We start from the raw sequence: 10956 nt of genomic DNA, 5'->3' as shown, positions 1-10956 counted from the left end.
TATTCAGTGTTTTGGACACTACTATCTGGGACATTAAAACTCGCCATTAAAACCCATGATGGTGATGATGTCACTGAGTCACTGTTGTCCACCTCCAATATGATCCAGCTTGTCAGATTCACATTGATCAATGGTCGTCTATAGGAAGCCCTTAACCTGATGTGATTCTAATGAGACATTTAGATCAGATTCCATATAATAAATATGAAATATTCATGAATATGTATATCATCGTCATCGTCATCAATGGAGAGTTTTAGTCTTCCATAGATTGTCTAAATGCTGTTTCAGAGCCTTTTCCACCCTGATAAGAATTCTGATAACTGAATCCTTGTAATATTGAATCCTAATAATATTGGCTGTCAATCAATCCAAAATATTGGAATTAGTATCGGCCTTAGAAAGGCCATTTCGTTGGAAGCCGAGTGTCCCATAAGAAAAAACACAACAGCGGTTATGTGGTGAATGACCTAAGGGTTAAACTCTTGAGATGACCAGTTGAACTGTGATGTGTTTTCTTTTTTTTTTTAAATAATCTTAAGTGTATGTTTGCAACTGTCCAAGCTCACTTAAGGTCCGGTAAGTGAACTTATGGATGTTTTTGTGAGTTAAGTGTCCCCTTTGTTTTTCCTGGCAGGGGGGAGGAATGTGTGTTGGTGATGGTTTTTCCTGGTAATGGTCGAGATACTCCCGATTGTGACACAGAGGGCTTTTCTTATCTTTCCCGTATTTGTTTTGCTATTGTGCTACAGGGATTAGACTGTCCCGTATGTGTCAGCTGCTCCGAGTAAGGCGAGTAAGTGAGGATACCAGCTCATTTAAAAATTCATAACAGCTCTCTTTTGAAGCCAGAAACAAGAGAGTTAAGCCTTAATTAAGCCTGTCAGTTATTTGCGGCTCCGCAGAAATGTTTGTTTTCGGTTTTTAGACCGAAATAAGCTTTAATATGTGGTCGTCTTATCGGCTCTGAATGAGAAAACATTCTCTTATCTCCAAAACATCCCCCTGGGCCTCCTTACAGCCACCTTTACAATATCAGCTCCAGATTGCACACGCTGGATAACATCAGTCTTAAGTCTTAGTTTCTGGTTTCTGGTTCTGGGAAAGAGTGGGTGATGTTTGCAATTAGTGATTAGACTGTCCAAGAAATAAATTAATTGAGTGCTATTCCCTTTTGAGACTCCCCTACATTGTTGTGAGTAATCAAAAATAAGTCACACTGAATGATTTTCAATTAACATCTCACTATACCTTTCATATAAAGCACCGCCTTGCATTTCACTTTTATGAATGTTAAACTTTTATCAGTGAACACATAATGAAGTGGGCTGAAGCTCCAAAGTGTCATATGATGGTAAATAAATCAAGAGTGTCTCCTTTAGAAATATAGAAATATAGATCTTTTTACTTGCAAAATAGTTTACCCACCATGTTTAGGATATGTGATCGTAAGTAGCATCAAACTGATGTAAGTTATATGTGAATAAGATATTTTAAGAGATTAAAAGGATGCATTTATGCTTTCCTGAAAATAATATTGATTTGGTTTATAGGATGATCCCTGGCTGCAGGTCATAGTTTACACATCTTTTTATTTACAACTACATCACTGAAACTCTGAATTTCCAAACTTTACACTCAAATTTAGTGCAATGGGCAAAACCCTGCAAGAAACCCTATTGCCCTCTGCAGGCATACTGGAAAAGGCTCTTTACATCTCCACAGAGCACATTTTAGGTTTCTGATCCTTTTCTCACTTCTTTGAATTTTACCTCGTGAGCCCATTTAACCCTTTCTAACATCCAAAATACCATGTGAGCCACATGCGCCTCACTGCTGTATATTTACTCCCGTACAGAGAGATGTGACTCACATATTGATTCATTTGCTCAAAGCCTGTTGTCGATGTAGTTGTGTGGCGGTGATAACCGGGTTGTGGAGATGTATGAGTTGCTCCATGGTGACCCATCTCTCGGTCTGATGAGCGCTATCTGATTAGAGAAGTCTCAAAGATACAGTGGTGATCTTATTAAAGTTATTAATCTGTGTCCGTCTGAGACCCAGTGCACTGTGGAGGGAATATAGACTCTGTTAGAGGTCCCGACGCAGCTCCCTGAGATCAATGACTAAGCGAAAAAACATTAGTGCGGATAGACCTGTGTGCCCCGACTATAGCTACCATGGGGAAAATCTCCTGACTATGATTAAGCTGTCAATGTCTGTCTTTCAAGTTCTTGAGTCAGTTAAAGTTGCTACATTTATCATGCATAAATTATTACCACATTCATTTTGAGACATTACTATAATTACCGTAAACAAACGAGAGCATCACCGAGAAGTATGTCACTGCATTTTACATTGTTTCTCCACCCGGTCAGATTTGGCGGGAAATCTGCTGGATTGCTTTATGGCACAAAACGGGAAGAGGGCGCGGTTTGTCTGTTTAGCCTTCAAAATAAAAGCGCACGATTTTAAATAGGTAGATACACTGCTTTAAACCAATTACTTTGTATTTAATCGTCAAATTCAATCAGTGACAGTGAGCACCCATATTAATGTTTGATGTCCACTTTAGTCTCTGTTTTGGATGTATTCTCCACAGTGTAATATATGCAGTGTTTATAGTTAAAAATGGCACATATTAAGTTTGATAAACACTAGAACTAACGATACCACTGGCGTGATATAGAGGCTACCAACTGACTTGACAATGGTCTCATTTATTTATGGTAATTACATTGACTATGATGTATTGATGTTTAAAAATACTACACATCACATCTTTAACTTAGTACCAGTACCAATCAAAACCATTAGTTGGACTAAAGTCTTCCCCATTAGACACCTAAAAAAAGGCAGAAAATAAAGCCACTTTACTTCAGCTGTGACATGATTCCCATGACCCTTGTTATCACATTTTAGGAAAGTAAACAATACCTGTATCAATACGGTGGCTTCAATTAATTGATGTTTAAAAATGCTACACTTAGCACCTCTGGCACTGCCATCCATCACTGCGTTGTATCTGTTGTCTTGCTATCAGACTCTTTTTTTTTTCCCATTTCAGTCTCATGTTTGAATACAGTTCAGGTTCCAAATCCCTGGATGAACCCTCAAAGCAGATTCGCATTTGAAGCTAGAGACACCATGGGAAGCGTATTGGGATCCGGGCAGGAATACTAAAGAGCGTTTGTGCTGGTGAGGCGACGAGGCATTAGATCAGCCCGGCCTGTGCTCTGCATCTGTATGGGTCCAGGAGGTTATCGGTGTTGTGGAGCTATCTCCCACTCGCAGCAGCTAAGTCTGGAGGATGAATAACTTGCTAAAGGCTCAGACCGGGGGTTTAGAATGATAATATTAGGGGTGGACTGTTCACTCTGGGAACTTGTGAGAAAATCACGTCAAGGTATGGAGAGGTTTTAAGATTTCAAGATGAAAGATGAGCCAGATCATAGCGAACCAGACGGTCATATTCACCCTTCTGAGATCAATGGAGCCCAGCTGAAGAGGAGTTTACGGCTTCTGTTATTAATTCTTATCATAGTGTCAGGGTGTTAAGTCACTCAACCCTAAGCTATGGCTAAGTCCCTGCATCGAATGTCATTTGCCAAAAAACCTTCCAAACATACTTATTTTTCAACTAAATTTGGATAAGAAAGTGGAGCAATAAATTTAAAAAATGCATGTTTTTTTAGATATGGTTTCCAGATTAATTTCCAGCAATTTCGCATGATATTTGCTTTGCTTTTTCACACTTAACACATGTGGACATTTGAGTTTTTTGTTTTACTGCAGACCAAACACTGATGCCCATGATAGATTGTCAGTTATATGGGAGAATGAAGCCCATTACTACACTTTACTCAGTCATTCAGTTGTAATGCTGCTGGTTGGGATGTTAAACTCTGAAGTGACACTCTCTAAGGGGTTGACAATGTGCCTTCGGAGGCAATTCACAGAACAGCTGCAGTGCAGAAAAACCCATTACTTCTGGTAAATAAGAAAGGGCACCGCACCACACAGCAGAAACTGTTCAGCAAATCCCCCCCCCCCCCCCCCTTTTACTTTCCAGCAACGGGACAGGGCAAGAGGCTATTCTGAGAGTTAAGAGCTGTGTCTAGTAAACAATACTGTGAGGAACAGAGAACAAAGGCTCCGCACTGTAGGAGGCTTCAGTCGGCCCAACAGGTGGAATCTAACCCGTCTGGTCTGTGAGCGACACACAAATGGCACAGCTGAAGCAAAGATGAACTCAACTTCTGCATATTTCAAAAGGAGCCTCATAAAAAAACTACTAAAAGAAATAATGAACCGACAGCAAAAGAAATGACAATGTTATAACATTACTGAATAGTGGGAATGGTCTTTTTCTGTTTCTTTTTTTTTTTAGTTATTGTGTCTTAAAAGACGATAATGATCTGAGAATTTTGAGTCAGAATTCTGAGAATAGCTTTTCTATAATCAGAATTCTGACTTTATTCTCAGAACTCAAATATTTTTTTCACATGTGGCCCTAATCCTCTTCAATCAAGTCAATATAAGCAATTCAATATTTCAGTTTGACTTTCACACTCCTTCAAATAAGAATGTTATTTGAATAGTGTTAATAAATAATAACTCAAGGTTTAGAGAAGTAATGTTAAAGTCATGCTAATGCCGAAGACTTACCAATCTTGCTAGCTAGCTAGGCGAGGTAACACTAGGCAAATTCAACAGCTGTGCAAACATATCTGTGATGCTTCGTTTGCAGAGCTTAGCAACAAAAGCAGAACTGCTGTTGTGGCTATCAGTCATTCATTCTCTAGCGTTGAGTAAGATTTCATGTTGACGAGAAGAGCGCACATGAACGACCTGTCTATGCCAGTGGGAAAGTCAACATTTTCTGGGAGTTCTGACCCGTGACGTTAAAGTGGCCGGGCAATAGTTTCAACATTTGGTGTGACGAAACAACAAAAGAAGCACAATCACTAGTGTCTTTGAGGCGTCCATATTTGTGTTATTTACAACCAAAACCACTTTAACGCATAGCAATTTGTGCTTTTGTCTTCTGAATTCGTAAGTAGGAACTACCGAGGAGCACTTGAAGGCAGCGTCTTCCTTGGATAGCAAGCCTTATATTTGGAAAGCTACAGCTACCTATGTAAATGAGGTGAAAACTAGCAGAATGCTAATTAGCCTACAAGTTTGCCACATGGGAGCATGTGGGTGAATAATGCAATATTGTTTTTAGCTGTGTTGATGCTGTTATATACACTCGTTTACTAGTTAAATTTTATGGAATCTACTAGGCCAACAATATTAAGCTACATAAATGACCTACACAAAAATATATATAGATTGCCAAAAGCCAACAGTAGCCTATCTGTACACTGTATGTGCCATGGAGTGCTGAGAGTATGCAGGTTTTCATTCCAACAGAATACTACATGTCGATGGGTCTACAGAGGCTTTTGACAGATTTACCACTGAACTCAGCAATCGTTAGTAATAGTTTTGCAATAGCAGATTTGGATGGACTTGAAATTATATCTCCAACTCCATGTCCTGGTAATTAACAGTGTACACAGCTATCTAAACTCTTTGAATATCAAAATATTTGGGTTGGATGAAGTTGATAACTACCATCTGCCACCACTAGACAGTCCAGAAGTGTCCAGTGTGAGGGGGCGGCTGGGTCTATACAAATTCATGGCATACAGGCGCCTGTGGTGGCTCTACTTTTTCGTAGCGCCTGGTTTCATTTCAGGCCGTTGTTCTGTTATTTTGTCTTCTTCTTTGTACCAATCATAGTGCATATTGCTTGATTTATGTCTTTATTATCTATATAATAATAATATTATATATTATTTATAAAGACACAGAAACTGATCAGGTCTTCAAATGTTCTTAAAAGGACACGTGCAAACACGTAACAAATACAAGTGCAAAAAAATGATCTTATGGTCAACAATTGTTGCTACAACAAAATCACAATTTCATTTTTAATTTATTAGCAAGATGCTGAATATCTGGCCTTAAGGAAAGGGAGTCATCAATTAAATGAATGTGAGAAGAGTATGCTAAACACATGCTATGCTTAAACAAATGCAGCTGAAGAGTCTCACATCTCAGGTTTGAGCCTGTCTCCCTCCGCACACTAGAGGGCGCTTACAGAAATAGCGGCTGTTTTTATCAGCACAGTCTGACCTGACGACCCCACTCTGTCTTCCGGGCGGCAGCGTGTTGGAAATCTCTGGGACGTTTGTTTTGTGAAAAAAGCAACTTGCTAACGTTTGTTTTTGTCGTCGACATGGTGAAATTGTCGGCTGAGCTGATTGAGCAGGCTGCTCAATACACAAACCCCGTGAGAGACAGAGAGCTGGATTTACGAGGTAAGTTATCCTCCATCACGACTAGCTGGCTAGCTTAGGTTAGCTTGCCCGCCGCTCGCTGTTGTATGAAGAGAAAGGACGCCGAACTCCAGTCAAAAATCTGCCAATGTGATGTTTCCTAATGAACATAACTTGCAGACCTTTACCAGTCGTTGGTGTCTTCTGATAAATTCGTCATATATAATCTACCAAGCAGCACTGATTTTAGTTAAATTCGCAACGTACGTTGCTGTTAGAATTAGCTCAAACTCTTCTGTACTGCCCACCACAGACACCACGGTGCAGTTAGGTGGAAGACGATTGTGGGAATAACAGAAAGAGTATTTTAAAAGTTGAGCTGCATGTTGGATTATATGTATACCAATGTTACCACTGTAATGTTAACGATTTGGTTAACCAAGGAAACAGTAAACTACCATGTCTTTGAATGAAGTTCGGCGTGCCGTTCTCTGGTATCTGCTAACAGATAAAGTTTCTCTATGTTTCTCCTTTACAGGTTACAAGATCCCAGTGCTTGAAAATCTTGGAGCTACTCTTGACCAGTTTGACACTATTGACTTCTCTGACAATGAGATCAGAAAACTGGACGGCTTCCCTATGCTCAAAAGGCTCAAAACGTTGCTCATGAACAACAATAGGATTTGGTAAGTTAGAGTCCTACCTTCTGTTCTCTAGTAGGTCACTTTGAACTACATTAAAAAATCCCCAACATTCATACTTTGAATAATATGAATGTTTTATGAAGGTTCCATTGCTCAATAAGGCATACACATAATCCACCAAGCAGCACTGATTTCAATAAAATCTTAGCTTTCAGAATTGGTTTGCCTGTTATTCCCACAATCTTCTTCCATTAAAATACATCAAGCAGTGTGATCCAATTCTCAACGTGGAAATGCAATTAAAATAGGTGCTGCTTGATGGATCATCTGTATCTGAAGTTACCAGAAGGGCCAAATAATTCACAATAAGTCTTTGTTTTACTAGGTATTTATGTTTGCTGATAAGCATTCAGAGTTAATGCTTCATGCTTGTAATCTCTAATTGTCTCTGCACAGTCGCATCGGAGAAAGTCTTGAACAGTCTCTGTCAAGTCTGTCAGAGCTGATTCTCACGAGCAACAACATTCAGGAGCTGGTGAGTCAAATTTCAGCAGACATCACTATTTCAGGGCCAGCTGATCTGATTCTCACATGCTTTTTTAATTTTTGTAGAAGATGAACAAAGGACACATCAATGTATCTGGCTGAGTTCCAAGTTTTGTATTTCTCCATTGTTACTCTGTCCTTCCATCTTTAGGGTGACTTGGACCCACTGGCCTCAGTGAAGTCATTGACCCTTCTCAGGTGAGACTTCTTATGAAGATAATCTATACTATTGGATGCTGTAGAGCACGGCCTGATTGTGACTGTACACCGTTGTAATGATTTCATTCATTTCCAGTCTGTTAAGGAATCCGGTAACGAACAAGAAACATTACAGGCTCTATGTCATCAACAAAATCCCTCAGATCCGTGTGCTTGACTTCCAGAAGGTGAAGCTCAAGGTAAGTGCAGATCAGCAGGGCTTTGGAGAAGCCTCAACAAGGAAAGGCTTGTAATATCCAACTCTGAATGGTATGGACAAAGTCATATTGTCATTATTTTTTAGATATTCTATAAGGCTGTATAGTATTTCTAGATCTGAGGGAGGTGTGACTCTGATTGTGGATATTGTGCAATGTATCAAAGAACAATAGCCTGTTGAATGAATAGAGTCCTGATGGATTGTGTGTGTGTTGTGTTGTGTATGTGTTTATGTATTTGCCTCCCTGGCCTTGCCCCTTGGATGAAGGCTCGCTGTGTAATGATTTGAGAGTTTTCATGTTAACCGTGTGATATCACCATAGGAGCGCCAGGAGGCGGAGAAAATGTTCAAGGGCAAACGGGGTGCTCAGCTTGCAAAGGATATTGCCAAGCGAACAAAAACGTAAGATGAAAGTCCTTGTTGGACAGCAGCTCCTCAGAATCACTGGACCCTGACTGGTGGATTTGGTTGAATAAATGCACATTATTTCGGCCCCACCAATCACTCTCACCTATCTGCCGTGAATTGGCCTGCCACACTGTTAAGTCCAAAGCCACAGCCTTTCACCACAGTGTTGCTCAGGACTGCTGTCTGTGGACATTGCCTGTTGTATCAGTTTATTTGACTCGAGAAAAGATACTACACCTGAGATGTACTACACTGGTTGAGAGGTCAGAGAAGCACGTGTCTGTTCATGTCGTCTAACTGAGGCACGCTGGTTTCAGGTTCACCCCCGGTGTGGCGGCGCAGCCTGAGAAGAAGAGGACAGGCCCGTCCCAGGCAGATGTGGAAGCCATCAAGGTTCACTACTAGCTGCTTTACTTTGGAAAATGTTGAGAAAGTGTTTTTTGGGGTCTTCGATGTTTGAATCTGAGGGCTGAACTTCCACTAGCTATGTTTCCATCTTTTACGCAAACTTATAAAATGTGAAAAGCCTTACAAAGCAAAATGTGAATTAGGTGTGATTCTAAGTTTAGATGTTTCAGAACATCCAAACGTTCTGACTTCACAGACGATGTTCAAATGTTGAGAAGTTGTCCAGTGAGATTTTTAGAGCTGCGACAATTAATCGATTAGTTGTCAACTATTAAATTAATCGCCAACTATTTTGATAATCGATTAATCGGTTTGAGTAATTTTTTAAGAAAAATAAGTCAAAATTCTCTGATTCCAGCTTCTTAAATGTGAATATTTTCTGGTTTCTTTACTCCTCTATGACAGTAAACTGAATATCTTTGGGTTGTGGACAAAACAAGACATTTGAGGACGTCATCTTGGGCTTTGGGAAACACTGATCGATCGATTTTTCACCATTTTCTGACATTTTATAGACCAAACAACTAATCGATTAATCGAGAAAATAATCGACAGATTAATCGACAATGAAAATAATTAGTTGCAGCCCTAGAGATTTTACATTTGTTGTGCAGATCATGCTAAGCATACATTGTTTATTTAACAGTTTCCAGCACTATTGCATAACCTTATTTATTGAAAAAAAAAACATTTTACTCTTCAAGCAAGTTTAAAAACTTTTTTTGCAATATTTAGATTTTATAGAAATTTGCTATTTCCCATTCAGCTTTTCTAGTTCAATACATCATAATTGGCCAAAACATGGGTGGAAACCAAGCTAATGATGTTTGTACGCTTTTTTTCTTTATAATCTCAGTTATGGGAATGGACCTGGTAAATGCAAATGTATCCTGTAGAATATGAAGAGAATTTCTCACACCCGTGTTAGTAGTTTCGGTTTAGATCAGTGTGTGTTGTTTGTATTTCAGAACGCCATCGCTAATGCGTCGTCCTTGGCAGAGGTGGAGAGGTTGAAAGGCATGCTGCAGGCCGGTCAGATCCCCGGACGGGATGTCAGACAAGGTCAGTACCAGCCAGACACTTGCTTCAGACAGACTTGTATTTTCACCACAGCCACCGTTGTTGTTTTGAGTTTTTATCACCTCTATTTCCGGTTTCCCTCGGTTACAGTTGCGTCTTTACTCTTCATGTGCCCAGACTGGAGTGTAAATAACGGAACGTTTTGTTGTTTGGTGCTCTCTCTGTTATACCAGATCCAGCCGGGATGGTTGAGGAGGAAGAAGAGGAGGAGGAGGAAGAGAACGAGGCTGGACAGATGGAGCAACATGTGGGCGACGGTGCTGGAGAGGAGGAGATGGACGAGGAAGGGGAAGAGGAAGAGGCAGAAGAGGAGGATGACGATATGGATGAGGATCCACCGGTTAACGGCTCCTGAACACCCTGACAGCAATTTTTATGTTTTTTGTAGGTTTATATTTGTGTTGAACATACAAGTAACAGTGTTGTTTATTTTGTGAGATGGGATACATTAAAATCTTTTTTTTTAAAGCAGTGTGTGCTGGACCAGTTTGTTTGACCAGTGTATTTATTGGTCAGTTGATGTCCAGTTGAATCCAGTCCGCCTGTAAATTTCCTGGATTGTAATGCATACATGTATAGACTTTTTTTTTTTTTAAATCATTGAGGAAATGTTTTTTTAATGTCATTTGAATTGGATACCCTCTGATATTCAGATTTTTTTTCTATCATGTTTTGGTATTGGACATTTTCAATATCAAGCCATAAATAAAATCTGTACATTCTCAATGTGTGGAATAATTAAATGAATGATTTAAAATTGACGCTGATGATGAACAGTATGTAAATTCAAGATGAATGAGACAACACAAAAGTCCAATGAAATACATAACATGGAGAATTTCAATCTGACTTTTATGCCTGGACCGACTCTATACTAGTTTTATATCATGTTTCCCTCTAGGATTGGACAGTTTTCCCAAACTCTGATATTGTGCTATGTGAAAGTTATGGTTCTGCAATATTTCACGAATGTTAAAAAAAACCTAAAATGACCAATTATTATTCACTTAGCATATGTTTATTAATCATCTAAGGCAAACTTAATAGAAGTGCTGTTTAAATACAGACTTTTGTGGCCTCCAGCGGCCATTTCGGGAAATGCATTTTAGGGTTTAACTGCATG

At 39.5% G+C, this 10956-nt stretch overlaps 1 protein-coding gene across 1 annotated transcript; it reads left to right on the top strand.

The window, feature by feature from the left end:
* Positions 1–6202: 6202 nt before the first annotated feature.
* snrpa1 (small nuclear ribonucleoprotein polypeptide A') lies at positions 6203–10301 on the top strand. The gene is made up of 9 exons (XM_071532603.1): positions 6203–6371; positions 6868–7015; positions 7430–7508; positions 7671–7717; positions 7815–7917; positions 8260–8339; positions 8663–8738; positions 9722–9815; positions 10007–10301. The coding sequence occupies exons 1-9, from the start codon at positions 6290–6292 to the stop codon at positions 10186–10188; spliced, it is 891 nt and encodes a 296-aa protein (XP_071388704.1). The 5' UTR covers positions 6203–6289; the 3' UTR covers positions 10189–10301.
* The last annotated feature ends 655 nt before the right edge of the window (positions 10302–10956 follow it).

Source organism: Centroberyx affinis, unplaced genomic scaffold (assembly GCF_046629955.1).
Source record: "Centroberyx affinis isolate AG114_WGS23_722 - 3 ecotype Tasmania unplaced genomic scaffold, CSIRO-AGI_Caff_v1 ptg000010l_1, whole genome shotgun sequence".
Classification (NCBI taxonomy): Eukaryota; Metazoa; Chordata; class Actinopteri; order Beryciformes; family Berycidae; genus Centroberyx; species Centroberyx affinis.
Note: the sequence above shows the minus strand (reverse complement) of the source record. Positions and strands in the feature narration are given on the sequence as shown.

Coding starts and splice junctions, on each gene's coding strand:
- snrpa1 (XM_071532603.1), top strand. CDS start 6,290: ATGGTGAAATTGTCGGCTGAGCTGATTGAGCAGGCTGCTCAATACACA. Junction 6,372..6,867: donor CAGAGAGCTGGATTTACGAG/GTAAGTTATCCT, acceptor TCTCCTTTACAG/GTTACAAGATCCCAGTGCTT. Junction 8,340..8,662: donor ATTGCCAAGCGAACAAAAAC/GTAAGATGAAAG, acceptor CGCTGGTTTCAG/GTTCACCCCCGGTGTGGCGG.